The 23,505-nt window shown below is 37.7% G+C and overlaps 1 protein-coding gene across 2 annotated transcripts in view; it reads right to left on the bottom strand.

Annotated features, from left to right (window-relative positions):
- Window positions 1-23,505, bottom strand: part of LOC311077434 (NLR family CARD domain-containing protein 3-like) — a gene marked incomplete at its 3' end in the record, with an annotated part of 63,843 nt that overhangs the window by 23,644 nt on the left and 16,694 nt on the right. For both annotated transcript variants that reach the window (XR_014604889.1, XM_084105896.1), the window contains exon 8: window positions 21,878-22,042. Coding sequence is in view for 1 of the 2 variants with exons in the window: in XM_084105896.1 (XP_083962022.1) it covers window positions 21,878-22,042 (165 nt within the window). The remainder of the gene's footprint in view (window positions 1-21,877; window positions 22,043-23,505) is intronic.

Consider the following 23,505-nt stretch of genomic DNA (forward strand, 5'->3'; position numbering starts at 1 on the left):
AAGAGACTTTTCCCGTAGCGTTCTACGAACGCAGTACGAGAGAACTCTCGTAAGAGAACCATGATCGCACTTCTGCCGGCCAACGCTAACAAGCTGGTTTTCCACGGGACATTCTAAAATGCTTAACGTGAAAAAACCATAGACTGTAAAAAAATATGGACAAAGCGTCTGTGACGTCACCCATAGACTTTCTGAAGAACGAGTTTGAAGCCGTTTATGGGGGGTATGGGCGGCGCCATCTTGGGAAATCTTGGGAAATCCTAACCCCGCCCCCCTTCTGACGCAGCGCGCGTCACTCAGCTCGCTCTGCTACTCCGGTTATCTCTGTGTATATTTTAGGCAACGAAATATGTTATAAAACACCATACTAACTCTTTTCGTTTTCATTTAAAGAAATCTTAAACATTATAGCAGAGGTGGGACAAAGTCATTGTTATGCAAGTCACAAGTAAGTCTCAAGTCTTTGCCCTCGAGTCCCAAGTCAAGTCGAGTCAAAGATGAGGCAAGTCCCGAGTCGAGTCAAAAGTCAAAGCCAACAAGTCGAGTCCAAAGTCCCACCATTTTAGTTTCGAGTCATTTCAAGTCCTCTTACCACAGAAATAAAATGTATACAAATCATGTATGTCTGTAAGATTTGTATTTATTTAAACCTCTTTTTATACAATGACATTAATCAAATACAGTAAAAAACGGGGGGGGGGGGGGGGGGTTGTGCAATTGTGATGCAATTATTAATAATTGTGATGTAATTTTTGCATCACAATAAGTGTATTGTGATTGTCAAAACATTTTAGTAACTAAACTGAATTTTATTAGGTTTAGTGACAACATGTTACAATGTTTACATGGTTCAATTTCTGGTAAGCTACGCTTTTTTTATTATTTCAGTTCAATTCAATTATTGTGATTTGATTTAATATTGACTCATTTGGATAAATATTAGATAGGCTACACAAGATAGGCATTAATTTTTCTCAAGAAAAAAACAACTCACGTAATGCTGTAAACATACAGAGAGCCCTATCAGCTGGCAGTATTATTTAAGGTTAAAAATAACACAAATTAAATATAATGCGGTTTTTTTTATTATAATAACAACTTTATTTAATGATATAAGTAAGGAATAATTGACGACAGGCCGTTGAATTATTAGAAAAATAATGCACACCCGAGGTGGTAATGCGGTCACGACGCGAAGCGGAGTTATTCAATTATTCCGCTTATACTACAGTTACCACACCTCGAAACATTGTTCAGATTATGTATTTCAAGACGTTTGTAAAGTTTTTGTCATTAAAACGCTCTTGTATGTAGGACTAATTTCTTACGCATCTAGTCCAATGCCTCCGTTGCTAATTCCAAAACGTCATTTTAGAGTTAGTAACGGAGGTTTGAGCCACTGATAGCAGACTAATGCTGGCACACGACTAGCTGACACATTCTCTGACTGTTTTCATCGCCTGCAGCAGATTTTAAACACCGACTTTGAACACAGACTGAACGCGCGTTTGGGCATTATCAGTCATAAGTATCAAATTGCATTCATAACCGGCCTTAAAGTGTGTCCCCGGCTTTATGCAGTTATTAATGCAGTTATTAGAGAGAGATGTTGCAATAATGAGACAGAAAAGCATGTGCGTCAGTATTATTAGCCTATTTATTTATTAATTTAATTCGTTTTAATTAATTCGTTCATTCTTTTTTTTTTTTTTTTCATTGACAGATGACAGTAGACTATAGCCAAATAAATGAAACACAAAGCCCTTTTAACAAGTGGGCCTATAAATAATTATTTATTTATTATTATCTGCAATAAAAATCTGTACTGCAGGACTATCCATTTATTTAGCCTATATTCAGTTTAATTTTCTATTGATTATAATATAGACAGGACTATATACTTTATTTATTAAAATTAAACTGCATGTTTCCATTGATTGTGAAGCTAGACATTGAAAATTGCAGATCAAGCGCATGGGGCTAAATGCTTTTTCTTGTTATGAATTGTATCCTATTTTCTGTTATTACAGTTGACTACGTGAAGTGATATGGAACTGTAATGCGGTCAAGACTTGCCTGGAACTACTTTAGCCGTGCGTTTCCCTGAAAATAATGCACACCTTAGAACGTTCGTCAACCAATCAGATTCAAGCATTCAACGGCCCTGTAGTATAAGTAAAAATATAATAAACATGCAATACAGTAGCCTACACATATTTAGCAAAAATACTCTCTATAGCTCTTTTTTTCTAGCCAACTAACGTGCTATAGCCTATTATGGTCATCAAATGGCTTTCCTGAGGTAAATGTTATGTGACATTGTTCTCCAACTGTTTTATTGACCCCTTTGATTGATGGGTCGATATTATGTATGAGGAATATACATTTCGGTAAGTTGTACTGTATCTTTCAACAGTGTTCATTCGTGTTTAACGTTATTTACTATCAGCTAGAGATGATCGGTTCACGTGCCGCTAGGGATCTGTCGTGTCACATTTACAAGCGCCAAAACGGTATTTATTGTCTGAATTTCGTAATAAAAGTGACAGAATCTGAGAGCTGAGATTTTTTTATATCATAAGTAACCTGCTCTGTTTAGTCTGTCGGTCTCCGTGTCCTCTTTGCTTCGCGATTTTTCTGTGCGTGAGAAAATGGATGTGTGGCGTGCAGAGAGCGTGTGAAAAGTGTCAATTGCGTGTGTCTCACGGTGAATGCGTGAGAGTTGGCAGCTATCCCAGATAGCATGTATAATCGGCCCGAGCTCGGCTGCCCCGCGGCGCCTGCGGCTCAGACTCGGCATCGGCGTGTGTTAACCGGGCCGATTGTGGCCCGCAGCTCGCTCTGGCACATGCATTTTTGTTACGGCTGTAAAGCACTGGGCCGATTCATGTTCACCGTAACTGGTAACTCGGCTCTGCTGTATGATCTGGACCACTTCTGGAAATGACTCGGCTTAGGTTAAATCAAGGATGGTTTTAATGTAGCAATAATTAACATACAAATTATTTTAAAATTGACGTAAATTCCTGACTGTATCTTAGGATGTTACTCGTCGAATGTCGTTGTCCAAAACAAAATATATGCGAATAATAATAATAATAATAATAATAATAATAATAGTGTCATTTTGCACAGAGCATTCTTTAATATTTATAACCATAGCAAAAATATTTAGTTGTCATGAAGATTCTTTACGTGTATTTTAAACATGCATGGGCGCTTGACATCACTCGCACAGTCACGGTGATATTGCAGTCGCGAATCGGCTGAGTAGTGGCAACCGCAATAAGGCCGAGTCACTTTGCCACCTGCAGGCAGGCATCTATACATACTACAAGTTTGTTAACTTTTGGCTCGTTTACCAATGGTGGGTAACAGAAACAAAATGCCGGCCAAAATATTTTTCTACCGGCCAACATCATTTTTAAGATAGCTATCCTGTGTTTACTTGGGTTGATGGGATGGGTAGCCTACATGCACAACGTCTTGTTAGCAACACTGAGTCTCAAATTCATTTTACTGGCTATTTCAAATGTTTACCAGCAGTGACGGTTAAACTCTGGGCGCTCGGCTCAGATGCGTTTACCAGTATGAAGCCGATTTCAACAGTAAAGCTGCAACAAGCGTCAGCACTGACTGACGTGTGCACAACTTTCGGTGAGATAAACTCAACGGCTGACTTAAAATCATCCCTTTTCGATCCTGCGTCATTACAGTGAACTTGAGGTAAGTCTTGTGTTCAATTTCCTTAAAAAGCATCAACATTTCACGCCGAGCATAGTTTCAATCGAGTTACGTCGACCTACATATTTCGAACTGTTGCTGATTAAATGTTGATTATTATCGATCCGTTTAAACTTTGTTCATGTTCATTTGACAGTGCTTCCCTAGATGAAACGAAAAGAAAGATTAGGACAACAATATTAAATTTTTGTCTGAGTAAAGTCGTGCAAATGGGGGTAATATGAAAGCTACTTTTATGGCGCGAACGAAGCTAACATTGACGTTAGCTGCGCTGTTTTTGCGCTAGCAGCAGCTCATATTTTCGTTCTGCTAGTTGGCAAAGAATTAGTCGCTAGGCTAGACACCATTTTTATTGAATGCAATTTACGTGAATGATATTTACGAGCACAGTCTTTGATCTGTGGAAGAAAATAAAGTGGAACAAATGTTAGCTGGCTTAAGGCCAATTCGTACCGCACAGACAAACGGCAACAAACACGTTTTGTCCTAAAGTATGTGCACATTTTGATCCTGTAAGAAAATATTTATTTTACTTATGTAAATAGAGAAATGATGTGGGACTTTGGTCTGCTGAAAGCTGGGTCATGTCTGTTGCTGAGTGAGATCGGGACTCTTATTATGAAAATGAACTGAGGACTCTTATAACGGTAGAGGAGCAGCTGCGCCGGCGACTTCACAGTTGCTGGGGATTATGATTACGCTGACACGTTTGCTCCTGTTTTTACAGGTATGATACAACGACTTAATATGCACACGAGTCCTGTAATTCCGATGTATATGTTCATCCTGCAAATATTTTGTGTATTAATGTTCTGGGTTGTGAAGATCTATGTGATCCATGTCAACGCTGTGACATGACGTCGTGAAATGCATTTAATGGCCTTTTGCACAGGGGCCTGTAACAGATGCACTCTCGACATTTAACAATATAAAACGAGAAGAAAGTCGTGTCTGAAAGCTGCAATCTTTTACTTGTATTGCTAAAATGAATGGATATCTCGTGTTTTTCCGTGGGTGCTTTGTCGGTGAGTTCCGTGAGTTTGTCGGTGTCTGTTGGGGCAGTGTGAACATGACAATTATTTTTCATAACATTCTGAATACAACGGCCAACTTTTGGTGACTTTTTTTTGTTGGTGTTTGCTGGCGTTTGTCTGCGGTGTGAATTGGCCTCTAGTTGTACTTTTATGGCGCAAACTGAAATCGCACTTTATAGCTAACATCAACATTACCTTTGGCTAAATGCGGTCTGTACAGGCAGGTTTGAAAAGTTTATTAGCTAACGTTACCTTCATTAGGGTTGGGCAATATGGCTGAGAACTGTATCATGATATAAGCGTTTCATATCTATCGATAATTATTGATATTTTTATTTATTTATTTAAAATAAGGACCAGGAGAAAAATATATTTACTTTATGACAGTATATTTACATTTTAACATTTTTATTTTAAACTTAACCTTCCTCTGATTATAATCCCCCCAGTTATAAAGGCAGAAATGTCAACACAACCATGGAAGACACAAAAAACAGGTCTTCTCGGGAGGCTGTGCCTACAGGTAGGAATTCTACAAAGTGATCTCTCTCGGTTTACTCTGACATATCTACGTACAATGTTTTGCTACTAATCTGTTATGCCTGCTTTTTCTTGTGTCTTACAGCAATTGCTAAGGAGATCCTCATCCAGCTTGATTCTATCAGAGAGCAGCAGTTGCTCATCCTGATGCAGCTCCTACAAATCTCCAGCAGTTCCAGACTTCACACCAGACCCAACACATTTTGGGCTCCCACTTTCAACTATTGAGGAGCTACAATGTTTGGAGGAGACGTTAAAGAATCCAGAGGAGAAGAAGAATTTGGTGAGTTAAATTATGCATTAATCAGATCATTCCTAAAAGTCAGTCCCCACTCTCACTCATGCTATATTCCTTAAATAACTAACGAGTTACATGTCTTTGTTTCAGACTGTTCTCCTTGGAATGGTCGGAGGCATGACTCTTAAAGACACTGTGGTGCGGGTCCTGAAAAGAGCAATGAACACTTCACTGGCGAGACTCATTAAAAGTGTGGTTCTGGGTGAGTGTCAGTGCTGGATAACTGCACTGTGGTGACATCCCAGGGCTCTACAGTGCGACCTATTTATTTATTTTTTTACTGGGTGTGACAGTGACAAAGTATTTAGGAGCACCAGTGCGACTGACCTGATCAGGGTCTATGGGTGCACCCTCCATTGAAACTAGGGCTGTAACGATTCCTTGATTAAAGTTGAGTACTCGATTTAAAAAAATCCTCAATTGCAATTTACCCGTGTTGAGTAACCGGCAAAATACTGGAAGTGGCACATTCCACAGACGAGAATCCATGAACCACATTATTACACCGTTTTCTAAGGCTACGCGATCTATTTAAAATCATTTACAATCATAATATAGCATAGTGCTATCATGAAATCACAAAGGCTGTGATTTAGTTAAGAATGCTCCGGCAAGTCATTTTATCAAATATCGCCTTATAATGGGTAGGTTAATTTGTCATTGATCAGAAGGTGCTCCTAAATTTTTGACTGTGCTCCTAAACTTTTTAAATTAAAAAGAAATGTAGGCTAAGTGTAGAGCCCTGCATCCAAATTAAGTTTTGGTGGTTGCTGAGTAACATCACGTGGTCATGCTGCCCTCTTCTATCTTGTGTTTTTCTCAGATGCAGTCCGCCGCAATGCCCTGACCAAAGAATCTACAGAAGAGGAAATGGAGCTCCTCATCACCAGGTGGCTGGAGTTGGCCTCTGATAGGGATGGTGGCTAAAGCCAGAGGGCGAACAGGCAGACAACGTAGACAACTCAAAAACGCGGTGGGCCAGAATTAAATGATTCAAAGTTAAAAATGTTGATATTGGAAAATGGTATTTGAACTCCTTGATTCTACATTAATGCTGTGATATTATTTCTATTCTATTCAAATCTGTTATTAATAAGTGTGTGTGCGTAGACAACTCAAACGCAGTGGGCCAAAATTAAATGTTTTAAAGTTAAAAATGTTGATATTGGAAAATGGTATTTGAACTCCTTGATTCTACATTAATTATGTGATATTTATTCTATTCTTTACAATTCAAATATGTTATTAATAAGTGTGTGTGCGTAGACAACTCAAACGCAGTGGGCCAGAATTAAATGTTTCAAAGTTAAAAATGTTGATATTGGAAAGTGGTATTTGAACTCCTTAAATTCTACATTAATGCTGTGATATTATTTCTATTCTATTCAAATCTGTTATTAAAAAGTGTGTGTGTTTATCCTATTTTTGTAGTGTGGTTCAATAAAAAATGCATTAAACATGAAACCTGTCTTCCTTGTGCTGTTTTACTTTCTGTTTATCTTGCATAAATAACGGCTGCTAAGCAATTTTAGTATTAACCTGACATAAATGGAAATCAATAAAATTAGAATAAGCCCAAATAAGGAACGGGATTGGAGGAGAGCTTACGTGCTCTCACGCGGGGTTCCGCAATCGGGCCGCGTTAAAACCGAGCCCTCGGCCGAGTGTCTTTAGCCTTAATCGGGCCGCGTTAAAACCGAGCACTCGGCCGAGTGTCTTTAGCCTTAATCGGGCCGCGTTAAAACCGAGCACTCGCAGAGCAATCGGACCTAGATTCATGCCGAGGATCGGCCGAGTGTTTTAGCCTTAATCGTGCCGCTTTCGGCCCGCACAATTTTTGCTAGCTGGGATGTAGCAGCTAGCTAGTAAGTTACGGTACATCAGATAAGGTGCTTAGCATTCGTTCAAATTCGTAGCATGCGTTGTTGCTTGTTGCGCTTCATTGGTTGTTTTGCAATGTGCCTGCTTAGATGCTGTCGAATCAAAACAACGTGGGACTACATTGATTGGATGTCGTGCAGGCAGCGCGCGTGCTCTCTGCACGCATACAGGTGGTGCACATTTTTTCACAGATGCAGATAAACTGAGAGCGGCGCGGCCGTGTGAACATTTTTTCCTCAGTTTTCATGGGAAGTAGCAAGTCCTCTCGAGTCAAAAGGCGCAAGTCCAAGTGAAGTCACGAGTCATTGATGTTAAAGTCCAAGTCGAGTTGCAAGTCTTTGTACATTTTGTCGAGTCGAGTCTGAAGTCATCAAATTCATGACTCGAGTCTGACTCGAGTCCAAGTCACATGACTCGAGTCCACACCTCTGCATTATAGCCACACAAATGTGGTTCAGGCAACGCGTATTGATTATATTCACTGCACATAACGTTTGCCTATTTATATATATATAAAAAATAGGGGTGGGGGAAAAAATCGATTCTTAGATGCATCGTGATGCGGACGTGGACGATTCTGAATCGATTCACAAATGTAAAAAAATCGATTCTCTAAAAAAAAATATATATTTTTTTTCTAATAACGTAATATTGACGGAACGCAAAAGGCGGAACTCTAAAGCGGACGTGCAGTGCGCGTGCAGTCTGTGGCGCGCACATAACAGAGACGCATGACGCAATTCGAACGGCATCCTCTTCGTTAAAACCTAACGTATGGAAAATTGGCAATTTCATTGTTACCTATTTAGTATTTTTTGTATGAAAGCTGCTTTCAGTATTTAGTTTTCACATCAATATGCTGTAAACCGATCTGTTATACGTATGTAATACTGCTCTGCAATATGTGCAATGCCAGTCAAAAAGTTACATTTTGACTGTGCTCTCTGCAGATGTTCATTCACTTTTTTTGTATAAGCTGTTTTTGATTGTGGTATACAGCAAACATTTCAAGTCCTAACTCTTTATTTTTTAGTTGTGTATAAGAGCGGCTTTGTATGTTACTAATTATTCAGAATATGCGTAAGTCCACAAGCATTGTATGAGAGCTGCTGGTACATCATTCTATATTTTTGAATGAAAACTGTTTGTGATTTTTGCTACAGCAAAATGTTTTTTTTGTCTGAAGGATTATATTGCTCATTGGAAATAACAAGAGGATGTTGGTTAGAAGTCTATTATTAAATGCTAGAGATTCAGAAAATGCTGAAGTTTGTATTAATTTACTACAAGTACACTGCTAGTACAGGCACACATTTATTTTCCTGTTGGTTCTTTGCAATGTTCAAATCACTTCCATTTGTTTTATTAATAAAATTAATATAGGAAGATGAAAGTAAGTTTGTTATGGGTCATCATAAATACTTTGCTTTAAAAGTACCAAGTAAGTTAAAAAAAAAAAAAAAAAAAAAAAAATTGTTAATAATCGATAATCGTTACCCTCTGAATCGTAATCGAATCGAATCGTGAGGTGCCTAGAGATTCCCACCCCTATAAAAAAATATATAAAACACAAACCTGCCTCTTTTCGTTTTAAATATAATATAAAAATATTAAACATTTTAATATGGTCCAGGCAATGTGTGCATTTGTACTAAACAACAGATGCGGCAGTAAACAACATTGCAGATCATCTTCGTTGTATTAAAATTTAAAATGACAAAACTCAACCCAGTCTCTTTTTGTTAAATTTCACTTTTATCAATATTAACCATTATAAAAGTATAAGTAAAAGGTACAAGAAGCTATACAAATAAAGCAAACAATTCAGTCAAACATACAAAGTCAGTGCTCGAGTCTAAACATAACGTCACAACGGTAAAGTTAAATAGCTTATAAAGTTATGAAACTTCCCCTCGGCCAAAACGATTGCCCAGGGACCAAATTATAGATTCACAAGACCAAAAATCGCCCGTTAGATATACACAAGACGAATTATATCTCATGTTTAACCACTACAGAGACGCCAGAGTCCGCGGCAAAACCTCAGAACGTCAAGCCGAGGAAAGGCTGCTCCAGGCGGGGTACATGTGCCGAGCGCCCGGTCATCGCTGGATCTCACAACTGGATACAATTTTCATAAATCTTTATAAATAAACCACAGATTTGAGCTTTAAACAACTACATTCTCGCCTGAAAAACTCTTAAAACTACATTTCATGATACAGTAGTATTATATGTCAACTGTATTAAAAAATGGCGCTTCTTATGTTGTCATTCTCCGTGGCGCTGCCTTGTCAGCTGTCAATCAAGCTGTCAATCAAAGTTAACCACGCCCTTATTGTCATACATTTTATATCTAAATACGATCTAAACTAACGAGTTAGAAAAAAATTCACAGCCCTCACAGTTGTCAGGCACTCGGAAGCTATCGAAAAATACAATAAAAGTCCATGGGACCAACCTGTAAAAACATGAATTTATGCTGTGAAAACGGACATTTTAACATGGGGTCTATGGACATTTGCTCCCTTTTGGGACCTGCCCCTAGCGGATTTTCGATGTATTGCAGTTTTTCGCACTTCCGGGTAGGCTTCATTTTTCAGATCAGAATGTTGCCGCTTGGAAAAAACCTTTTTAAAACGCTTAAAAGGCACTTTAACGAGGCTTAATGTACACAGTACACACTTTATTAAGAAACCATACTATAGCAGATAAGCAGATGAACCCAGAATATGAACGCAATGCGTTCCTCCTATAGTAAAGCGTTTTCATATTTTAATTTAACTATTTTAGGAGATTAAGTCTTAAACGTTTTTCACGTTAAGTGTTTTAGAATGTATTTTATCCGCGTGCACAAAGACTCCAGCGGACACAGAGTGAAAGACTGGGTTTGTTCTCTCGATCAGGTATCGGGTACAAGTGATTTAACACTTTTCAGCCGGTTCTGATTTGATGTTTGGATGCTGTGAACATGTTTAGCTAAAGACTGCCACTCCAGTTTAGCATTTATTGTTGTTTCTGCAGTTAATAAGACAAAGTTGAAAATTCTGGCTACTATCATTATTTTAATAATTTCTTTATTTTTATTTTATTTATTGATCTGTCAGGGTTATCTAATTAACTATTTGTGGCTTGTGTTTTGAATATATGTTCCCCTGCACTTTAGGCATTTTGCACACATTTGCTCCTCATCTTGTGACTTGATTCTGATTTATTTCGTTTTGTATTTTTATTTAGTAGAAAGGTATATTCTGTTCTAATTTAATTTAGTAAATTAATTGTTTATTTTTTTGGTGCATCGATGTTGTGCTGTACTTAGAGCCTGCTCTGCTCATCCAGCACGAGTTGCAGTCGCACACAGTGCAGCACGAACCACAGTTCACTGATCGCGTGATGATGGCGGAGGATTTGTTGCGCAACAGAGCCTAAACGTCTGATAAATGTCTTATCTTGTAGAATGCGTGCTCAGCACTGCCGCTACGGAGTACGTGCGATCGCCAATCCCAAAGTGAAAGTAAAACACAAGCTCCCTGATGCGCGCAAATTAGGCTTCACACATACAACAGCCTGTTTTCCAGTCATGAACTTTGTCATTGAGGATTTCTATATTGTGCAAAAATCTCGTCTCGTCTCATTCTCGTGAACCCAATCTCGTGTCTCGTCTATTCTCGTGAGATAAGTGTCTCGTCACACCGTTTTGAGTGGGTGTGCCACACGTTTTTTTTTTTTAAGCCCCTGGAAACCAATTTATAGTGGAAATATCACCTCTTTATGAAAAAGTTTGTTCCTATTGTTGCTGTCAATATTATTTTCGGAAGATACGTTAAAAATGCAGTTAGCTTCTGTGTACGTCTCTACAGTGCATGGCATGATATGCGTGTCTCACTTGCTGCTTGTACATGATGCAACTTTTGTTTGATTTAATCCCGGATAATTCCAATTGATGATTTAACCTAAATTGTGTGATTAATCAGTATCTAAGAGCAGCATCTTTGGATTATGCGTTATATTTTTAAGCATTTAAAGGAGACATATCATGCTTTTAAATCGTTCCTTTTTACATATAAATCATACATTTGTAGTCTATATAAAGCGGAACTGCTATGCTTGGGTCTGAATTCCTCATTATTATAGCTCCACAGGCCCCTTTTCTACCCCTTTTCTGATGTGCGTCTGAGAGCAACTCGTTTTGGTGCGGTCTCTTTAAATACAATTGAGACACTTCATACCCCGCCCCCTCTCCAGGATGCAGAGGTGACACTCGGTTCAACTCCACCCCGTTCGGCCATTTTTGTAGTTTGATAGCAGAGATACGATCATCTAGCGGCACAGAAACGTTTTATTCACACGTTATTAACAAAATGTCAACAACGGAAGACTTGTCCAGCCAGCCGTTCGAGCCAGAGTCGGAGCCGGAGCGAGATGAAAATGAAGACAACGAACCTGCAGAACAACGTCTTCATATGGATGTATCGCAATGGTGTGTTACTGTATTTACACATGAAACTTTGGTCTTCCGACCTTTTACCACCGTGTCGATTTATTTTGATTAATATGTGCGAGGGAGAGAGAGCAAGACAGCGTCTAGTTTGGAGACGGTGAAGTCTTGTTTACACTTTCGCCTGGCTCCGAAGAGAGAGTGTGCGCGTGTGCGACCGGGTCTCTCTCTCTCTCTGCTCGTTCTTTCAGTTAAACATGCGTCCTGTAACAAGCGCAGCAGTTCATCTACATTAGACGGTGTAATGAAGCGTGTGGGTTACTACATCCAACAACCGAACATTTTAACTTACCCTCTCGTAACTTCTGCATCCTTTAGCTTGGACTACAAAATTGCAGCGAGAAATAATAATGGCGGATTGCTCGAAGTGGTGGGCCGGAAGTCAATGTCCTTATTTGGAAGTTCCGCTGCAAATACTGGGACGTAATAGTTCAAAAAACGTCATAGATAACAGAAAAATCGGAACAGGTTGAAAAATATGACCAAAACAGAATATAAAGATATCAACGAAGCACCTGAAGAGAATAATTTAAACTTTTCTGTACTTCTAAACACTCCAAATATACAATAAAATGCATTTAAGGGCTAAAAAAGTGGATTTAACATGATATGTCCCCTTTAAATTGTCACTTGTTGCAAATGCAAAATTAAGAAACGTGAATGTGAACTGATTTCGCAGTCGCGTTTCGAACGCATTGATCAATATGCTTTCGTAGACTTCAGTAAAAATATAGTGGCTAAATTAACAATAAATAAAGCTTTTACTTCTGAAGTTTCCAAAGAGCACAGCAGTAATGACTTAATTAACTACTTTACTTATAAGATTGATAATATCAGGGAGAAAATGATAACTATGCAACCGTCTACTACAGTATCGCATCAGGCAGTGCATTGTAGTCTCCCTGAAGAAAAAAATCCATTCATTCATTGCAATAGGAGAGGAAGAATTTACTAAACTTGTTAAATTATCTAAATCAACAACATGTATGTTAGACCCTATACCGACTAAGCTACTGAAAGAGATGCTTCCAGAGGTCATAGATCCTCTTCTTAATATCATGAATTCATCTTTGTCTCTAGGATATGTACCGAAAACTTTTAAGCTGGCTATGATTAAACCTCTTATTAAAAAAATGCTACTTGATTCTAGAGAATTAGTCAATTACAGGGCAATCTCAAATCTACCCTTTTTGTCAAAGATAGGCTACTAGAAAAGGCAGTATCCACACAACTATGTTCCTTTTTAGAAAGAAATGGGATCTGAAAGGATTTCCAGTCAGGATTTAGTACTGAGACAGCTCTCATTAGACTCACAAATGATTTGCTCTTATCATCCGATCGTGGTTGTATCTCTCTATTAGTGTTACTTGATCTTAGTGCTGTATTTGATACCATTGACCACAACATTCTTTTAAATAGACTCAAAAATTATGTTGGCATTAGTGGTTTAGCATTAGCATGGTTTAAATCATACTTATCTGACCGTTATCAGTTTGTAGCAGTAAATGAAGAGATGTCTCATCGATCACAAGTTCAGTATGGCGTACCACAAGGCTCAGTACTAGGACCGCTGCTGTTCACTCTGTACATGCTACCCTTGCGAGATATCATTAGGAAGCATGGGACTAGCTTTCACTGTAATGCCGAAGATACCCAGTTCTATATCTCTTCACGCACCAATGAAACATGGCAATTCAAGAAATTAACAGATAATGCATATCTTATATAAAAATTTGGATGACTAGTAATTTACTATTTCTTAATTTCTCAAATTTTCTAATGACTAAACCAAAAACCTCTGCACGTACTAACCTAGAATACTGTCTAACACTTGATGGCTGCTCTGTCAAGTCTTTGTCGTCAGTTAGGAACCTGGGTGTGCTCTTTGATACCAATCGTTCATTTGAAAGTCACGTGTCTAGTATCTGTAAAGCCGCATTCTTTTGTCTTAAATATATATATCTAAATTACGTCATATGCCTTCAATGAAAAATACAGAACAGTTAGTTCATGCGTTCATGACCTCAAGGCTAGATTATTGTAATGCTCTACTAGGTGGTTGCCCTGCACGCTTAATAAACAAACTACAGCTGGTCCAAAACACAGAAGCTCGAGTTCTTACCAGAACCAGGAAGTATGACCATATTAGCCCAGTTCTGTCAACACTGCACTGGCTCCCTATTAAACATTGTGTACATTTTTAAATATTGCTGATTACTTTCAAAGCACTAAATGGTTTAGCTCTGCAGTGCTTGAGCGAGCTCTTAACGCATTATAGTCCTTCATGTCTATTGCGATCTCAAAATTCCGGCCAGTTGATAATACCTAGAATATCTAAATCGACTGCTGGCGGCAGATCCTTCTCCTATTTAGCACCTAAACTCTGGAACAGTCTGGGAAGCAGACACACTCTGTCAGTTCAAAGCTAGACAAAAAACACATCTCTTTAACCTATACATTCTTATTATACAAATCAGTTAAATGATTATTAGGCTGCATAAATTAGGTCAGCCGGAACCGGGAACACTTCCTATAACACCCAATGTACTCGTTACATCATAAGAAGAATGGCATCTACGCTAATGTTAATCTTTCTGCTTATTCCAAAGTTTACTGTTATCAGCCGGATCCGGGCCGTATCCAGATCAGATGGAGGACCTGCGCCTAGACACGACCACAACGCATCCCTGAAGTGTCAGCAGAGATTGTGCCAACTAGACTCTCCCCTGTGAAGGCCTCATTGACATGACAGCCATTGGCTCTGATCCTCAACAAACCAGTCTCCATACCGGCATGATGAATCTGGTCTTCAACCAGATGGAACTGGATAATATTCTGATTGTTCCAATCCAATCTAACTTCTGACCTGTAATGCTGCCTGAATCATAATCATACACTGTTCGTTCGCTGGCCAGAGGAGAACTGGCCCCCCGACTGAGCCTGGTTTTTCCCCAAGGTTTTTTTGTCCATTCGGCCCTGATGGAGTTTTGGTTCCTTGCCACTGTCACCTTTTTTCACCTTTCTTGCCACTGGCTTTTGGCTTGCTTAGCTGGGGACATTTAATTTTGCATTAACATTAATTAACATTGACCGAATATTAGAACATATTAGATATTAATATGGTCAAGGCCAATTCTGGTGAAATTCCTTAGCCTCCAGGATAAACAACTAATTCTACGTCTATCACGAGAGAAGAAGGAACTAAAGTATAAAGGCAATCGCGTCCACATCTTTCCTGATTTCAGCGCCGGCACTGTCCACAAACGTCGGCAGTTTGATGATATCAAGAAAAAACTCCGTGAACTTAAGATGGAATATTCTCTTCTATATCCCGCCATACTGAGGATCATTGCAGCGGGCAAAGTAGTCCTGTTCAAAAGTCCTGGAGATGCGGAGTCCTTCCTTCGGGATTTTGAGGCTCACTCACAGAAAGACTGACTACACTCGTCTCATTGAACTTGAGAGGTATCAAACTAAAAGAGTTTATCGCGATTTGGTTGTTATTTGTGGCATGAAAGGCATATACATTTATTGAAGTGAGCTACCTGTTTCTCAGGCCGATTAACCTAATTTTGTCCTTCATATTTTTTTTTTTTTTTTTTTTATTTTTTTTATAATGATGTTGGCCATTGTATTATTCTATTTCACATTACTAACGGCTGTGAATCAGCTTGACTCAAATTATTATTTTTGCATGAAAAATGATCTAATATTTGGCTATTTATCACTTCATGTAATTCTTATGAGAAACTTGGCAGACTGTATCTGTATTTTGTTATGTTTTGGCCTAACCGGTTTTTGACTGTTGTGTGTGTGTGTGTGTGTGTGTGTGTGCGTGTGCGTGTGTATGTTGCTCACCCCCACTCCTCCCAACCGTTTTTTTTATGTCTCTGAATAGTCAACATGGGTAAAGGTTTATTTGTCATCCACCTGAACATAAGGAGTTTACCACATAAAATCGATCTTTTAAGGGCCTGGCTTGTCTATAATAAACCTAAAGTTATCACACTGTCTGAGACTTGGTTGAATAATAATATATTAGATGAGGAAATTAAACTGGATGGTTATGTTCTGTATAGAGCTGATAGGGGTACTCGAGGAGGAGGGGTAGCTATTTATGTTTCCTCAACTTTATCATCTGAGTTTATACCTCCTAAGGAAAACCCAGTATACTTTGAATGTCTTTTTGTTAAAATTAGTTTACATGTAAATAAACAGCTAATTATAGGGAACATTTACAGACCTCCAAACTCCCCAACAGAGTCAATACACTGCATAGGCACTACCATAAAATCTATGGGTAACTCAAATGAGATGATTATCCTTGGTGATTTTAACATTAACTGGTTAGATCGGTCATCTTTAAATGATAGAAATTATTTTGAAGGTTTAAATCTGACTCAATTAATTAGAGAACCTACCAGGGTTGACCATAGATCCAAATCTTTGTTGGACTGGATTTTGGTCACCCACTCTAACAGAATTATTGAATCTGGTGTCCTACCCGATTGCTTCAGTGATCATTCCATGGTCTTCTGTGTATGGAAAATCAGATTACCTCGCCTACCACCCAAGGTGATCAGGATAAGACAGAGTAAACATCTTAACACTGACTTTTTTATCCAAGATTTATTAGAAATAAACTGGAATAGGTTCCATCTTATCCCTTTTGTTGAGGATGCTTGGAATTTTTTTTATACGGAAGTTCTCAAAGTAATTGATAAACATGCCCCTTGGATATCAGTAAAGGTTAAGGGTCGACATTTACCATGGATTGATGCTGACTTGATACATCTTTTCAAACAAAGAGATAAGGCATGGGAAAAGTACCGCCTGTCAAAGGACTTAGTAGATCTGGCTGCATATAAACAATTAAGAAATACGTGTACGACTAAAACAAGAAATGCTAAATCGAATTATTATAAAAACTCTTTGTCTAATAACTTCAATAATTCTAAGAATTTCTGGAAAAGTCTTAATTCTTTATTACACAATTCTTCTAAAAGCATTGCTACCAAAATTAAAGTTAATAATGAGGTTATCAGTGATCCTTCCGTAGTTGCCAATGCTTTCAACCAACACTTTTCCTCTATTTGTAGCTCACAATTTTCTCATTTTCCTTTCTTTGGTTTGGCAGATGAGCCTAACAGTTTCTTTTCATTTGCTACAATATATCCTACTGACGTTCAGCAGGTAATCTATGAACTAAAGTCAGGCAATGGTACAGATCCAGATGGTCTGGAGATTAAGTTTATTAAGCTTGCGTCTCATGTACTGGCATTTCCTTTATCAGATTTATTTAATTTATCTTTATCCACCTCGGTGGTTCCATTAATGTGGAAATCTGCCAGAGTTACACCAATACATAAAGTTGGAGATACACTTGATCTCAACAACTACAGACCTATTTCTATCATTAGTAGTATAGCAAAAGTATTCGAAAAACTAATATTTAAACAATTATTTAAATATATTAATGAATTTTCTATTTTGTCACCAAACCAATCTGGTTTCAGACCAAACTTCTCCACAACTACTGCTCTTCTAAAATTTACCAACGATGTTTTATCCTCCCTAGACAATAACATGTCAACTGGTGCAATATTCATAGATCTTACTAAGGCCTTTGATATGGTAGATCACTATTTGCTTCTTGATAAGTTATATGCGATAGGCCTTTCTAAACAATCTCTACTTTGGTTTAATTCTTATCTACACTGTAGACGTCAGTGTGTCTATGTAAATGGTTATGTATCTCAGTCCTTAATAATGGAGAAAGGTGTTCCTCAAGGCTCTTCTTTAGGGCCTCTTTTATTTTCTTTATTTATTAATGATCTTCCTCTAATTTGCTCAGACTGTTGTATTCATTTATATGCAGATGACACAGTGATTTATTCATCTAATGTGACTGGTTCTAAGATTCAATCCTCATTACAATCTAACTTCAATGCTATTCAACACTGGTTCCAATCTAACCATCTTCTATTGAATAAGAATAAATCATATAGTATATTGTTCCCCACTAGATCAGCTATACGGAAGCAAGATAATAATCTTTCAATTAAATTCTTAGATGATACTCTACTTGTACAAGTTGATGAATTTAAATATCTGGGCCTTTGGCTTGACTCCCAACTTTCCTTTAGGTGTCATATTAACTCTGTAGTAAAAAAGATTAACTGTAATTTACGAATATTATATCGTTCTATTAACTGTTTTACTCAATTAATCAGGTTAAGAATTGTGTCACAATTAATATTTCCCATACTAGATTATGCAGATGTTGTCTATCAAAACGCATCCGAAGCAAATTTGAAAGCATTAAATGTTGCTTTCAATAATATATGTAGGTTTGTGTTGAGATGCCCATTTACCACTCACCATTGTGTAATGTATGACTCATTGAATTTATTATCACCAAAAGCCAGAAGACAGTATCACTGGTATCAGGTCATCTTCAAATGTATGTACTATGATTACCCCTCTTACTTGAAGGAATACTTAATTCCATATAGACCCAGTTATAGATTGAGACACACTGAATATCTCTCTTTTACTGTGCCAAACATCTCTAAAGAGAGTGGTAGATGTGCCTTTAATTTTAAAGCCCCCTCAGAATGGAATAGTCTACCTGGGTCTCTAAGATCTGTTACTTCCTTTCGTTCCTTCAAAACATCTCTTTTTGTTTATTTGCAATCAAATTGTAATTGTTTTTCTTGATTTTGGTTTTCTATACCCAATATGTGGGTTGCTTTTTGTCCTTTTTTCTTATTTATGTGTATATATGTGAGTATGGGTTTGGGTGTGAGTCTGAGATATGTATATGTAAATGTTGTTATGCATCCAAACATCATAATGTGTTTTATACATGGATTTGTTTCCAATAATGACTTGTTGGGCCAGGTGAGGTGGGACGAGGGAGAGCTTTTGTGAGTGTGAATGTATATGTGTTGTATTATCTTTGTCTATGTTTCGAGGACCCCCTCGAAAACGAGATGTTTCATCTCAAGGGGTTATCCTCATCAATAAATTTCATAAAAATTAATGCATATTAGAACTCAACCGAGCTGGACCATGACATCACGGTTTTCTCCAGAGCGGAAATATACATAAATTAACTAAATGAATACCTTTTTTACAACAAAAATGAAACATCACTGAACTTACTTCAAGGGATAATTCACTGCTGGAAAGATGAATGTGCATTTAAATTGGGTCATTTATGTAGTAGAAATGTGAAAAGCCAGAAAATGTATTTTTGGCTCATGTGGATTGAAAGACATGAGGGAGGGAAGCACGGTCATTCGAAAATACTACCGGGTTCAATTCCGATTTTTTGCTCATATGTGACACAAATCGGATGTTTTCTATGACCGTGTAAACAGGAAAAAACGCATGCACTTGGATATTTCGAGATCGGTTTCAGGCCTCGTTCATTTGTGGAAATAAATCAGATATGTGCCAATGCAACTATCATGTAAACAGACAGATCCAATTTTTTGAGGCATTAGGCTACATATCCGCGGTTTAATGATGAGAGAAACCCCGACACGCATCTGCAAAGGGACGGATGGCCCGATGAAACGTTGTGTCGTCGTAGGAGAGGAATGTGGACACACGTTGACACAACATATCAAAGGTTGGCTTGCTCATCCTAAAATTTCAGACCCGCTGCTCTTCGTTAAAGCCCGCCACGATCTCATGAAAGTGTGTATCTATAGCACGAATTTTATTTCTTCTGCCATTTACGCCAAAAATAGTTTTTGAGTGCATATGATACGCAGTTTTCACGTGCATATGATATTTACTTTATGGCGTGTAATACACACGCACTCCACACCCCTAATCGTACACAAAGGGTTTACAGTGCATATCTGCATGCAGAAACTATTTTTGGCATATAAATGGCACGAGAAATAAAATTTGTGGTATAGATACACAATTTCATGAGATCGTATTGTATGTTCCCACCAGTCCTGAGATCTCTCTTGCACACAATAACTGAAGCATATGTGCAGGCTGCAATGATGGCCCTTTTCATCCTCCTCCACCTCAAAATCATGGTGATAGTTCGCGAACTTCGCATAGGCTACTGTATTTCGCATCAGTCAAAAAATGCATCATGAAGAGGAAAAATACATATATAAGTCGCACTGGACTATAAGGCGCATTTTATTTATTTTATTTATTTATTTCATTTATTTATTTCACAAAATCCAAGACCAAGAACAGACATTTAATCTGGAAAGGCAAGTTATTCAACTACACAATAGCACACAGAACAACAGGCTGAAGAGGTGTCCGGTATGTTAACGTAACACATTAACTAGGGCTGTAACGATATGCGATATGAAACCGAATAAATAAATAAATACCGATAAATTCTTTAAAATTGGGCAATTCCAGCGTTATGGACGTGACATTTGCAGTCAAAACTTGAAATATAAATTCTCAGAAAATGCATTTAATACCAATATATTGAAACGTCTATTTATATATCCATATTCCCTTAATAAAGGGACATTAGAAAAATATCTCTACATGCGTTTTATATTTAATATGAGGAAAATACACACGCGTTACGGACACAAAAAAATCTTTAACTTTTAGGTGGCAAATTTTTTTTAGTAATTCTGTGAAATACACTGCGCAAACCAAATGTAATACTACCCACCGGATGAAGAAGGGTTGGCTCTCCACAGAACATAAAATATATATATATTTATATATTTTTTTCGCATTGAGGAAAAAAACAGCGTTACGGACGGGACCACTCTGAAAGCGGCACTAAAAGACTGCTTTGAAACGTTCACAGAGGCCTCAAACAGAAAGCACAAAGCCTGTCTTTAAATTTAATTTCGTTTTGTATTAATTGTATCTTAATTTTAATCTGTTTCATCAACCAATTGCCTGGATTTAATAAATAAGAATATAGTAGACAATAGATAATCCCGACACGGAGGCGCCGGGCACGTGAACTGGAGCTCATCTCATAAATTAACCGAAACTCAGCATATACGGTGGCCTACTTGCCTCACAGACCTGAGACATATATAGAAAGCTTGAAATATCTACTTTTAAACAGAACAATTCAAAACGAAAGAAAAAAGACTGCTCTGCTCTCTGCTTATGTAATCTGTATGAAATGTGTATTTCTCTCTGGTGCGTTCACTACTGCGAATATCAGGAGTCAGTATCGTCAACTTCATCTTTGCAGCCGACACTGACACAGAAAACACTTGTTTATTAATAAACAATTAAAATGTCTCCTTGCTATATCTGACATATTCATAATCATTACTTTTGCTGGTTCTTTGTGACAGCTTTTAGGAGCTTCATTGGCAGCGCCACCCTTACATGTTACATGAACGCGTCACCACCGCATCAGCACCAAAAACATGGAGATTTTTTTCTTTTTGAGGGCATTTTGTTTGTGTTCAGTCTTTTGTTCAGTTTTTTAGTTGTTTTCAGTACATTTTTTCAGGGCAAGGCTACAGGAGCAGCATTTGTACTCTCGCGGCTGTAGACGGTAATGTTTTCTCTTGGTTCATGTCAGTCAGTATGAATTAATTTTGATATACAAGTCGCACCTGACTATAAGTCACAGGACCAGCCAAACTATTAAAAAAAGTGTGACTTATAGTCCGGAAAATACGGTATATCGCAAAGCTAGCATCAAGCATATTTCACGTTTGTCCATCTGTGCAAGAACCCCCTTTAAGCATGCGCAACGTCTCAGATAGTATGTCAAATGTAAACACATTAATCGGATATGGGGCAAGAAAGTGTAAACGGACGGTCAAAACAAATCGGATATAGACAACAAATCAGATTTGGGCATCAAGACCTGCAGTGTAAACGAGGCTTGCTTGTCCCACATACTTGAGTATCTGCAATGAGCAGTTTGGATCCATCCGTTTGCCAGAGATCAGCTTGACTCCTGGGTGATTGTAGCTCAGGTCCAGCTCTCTAAGGTGTGATGGGTTTAAACTCAGAGCTGAAGACACATAACCACAGCCTTCCTCTGTCACCATACAGCCAGACAACCTACAGACACACAGTCAGATCATCTACAAAAACACTCATGACTGGCAGACTGTAAATAATCTCTTATATGTTCTTTTTTCAATTTCAGTGGACAAATATATACATTTATCAAGTCAGAAATGCTTCTTTACAATAAAACAAAAACATATACGTCAATACAGAGACAGCATTATAACCCATCATGTCTACCAATGGTCATGGAAATGAAATACTCAAGCTTATACAGATGTTTTGTGTTTTACACAAGAACAAGGGGATATAATCAATAATTTTTTTCCATATTGAACAAACGTATTCTATCTGAGTTCTTAAGGAAAAGGAAATCTTTTCCATCACATGTATATGTGTGTATGTGTGTGTGTGTGTGTGTGTGTGTGTGTGTATATATATATATATATATATGGGCGATTCAACAGTTTCTGTCCACAAGGGGTGTAATGAACAATATAGATTGAATAATACCCAGTTGTTGTCATTTTTTTTATTTTTAGTTCACTATTTTGTTAAAGATAGATGTAAGAAATAATAAAGTTACTTTTATCCCACTAAGCCTTGGCATTATCGTGTAATGAGACTTTATTTTATTTATTTTAGTCCCCAGAAATTGCGGATGTCAGGGTGGGACATTCAGTGCATCTGGATTTTTCCTAAGTCATTTCTTTCATTTCCTTTAATAAAATCCTGAAGTTTGGCGCATAACATTTATTTTGGTGTGTCTTCTACAAAATACTACTACTAACACTGAAAGTAGAATTCCCTTAATCCACCACGATGCAATGTTCGTAATATAGCTTAGGCTGACGAAGTTAACACGTTAATAGTGCGTTAACACAATCTGTATGATCTTTAAATTTGATAGTATGATGACAGGTTATTTTAATGTGTTATGAACTTGTTCTATTCTTTGCCAGTTTTCATGAAATGGTATTATTTTGTGTTACAGAGGCAATCTTGCAGGATTGTTTAATTTTTTCCGTCCACGTTACACACGTTATAACTTAGCACACTTGTAGGAGTTCCTTTGTCTTCTACATTTGGCAAATAAATTTGAAAAATATACCTGTGGTATTTGTTAGTAATTTTGCTGGCTTTCAGTTTATGAACATACCAGACTCAAAAATGCACCTTTAAGTTTATAGAACAGATAATATTAGATGGCCACCCTGCCTGCATGGAAGTCATATTACCAGTTTTGTGAACCATACACAACGCCTGACTCATAACTATACCAAATTAGGAACAAAGCAAAACATGAACTGGGATTCAACCAGAATTTTATTAAACTGAATTAGATTAAATACACTTTCTGCTTGAACTTACACTGTTTTTCCGTCCATGTTACATACGTTAAATTTGACATCAACTTAACTTAGATCAAAGTTTACTAGTTTACCATTGCCAGATTTATCCTGCCTTTCACACAGCTGTACCCCAGGTTTTCTGAGGACAATAGCTTTCTCCAC

Source organism: Abramis brama, assembly GCF_963993115.1.
Source record: "Abramis brama genome assembly, chromosome: 2".
Classification (NCBI taxonomy): Eukaryota; Metazoa; Chordata; class Actinopteri; order Cypriniformes; family Leuciscidae; genus Abramis; species Abramis brama.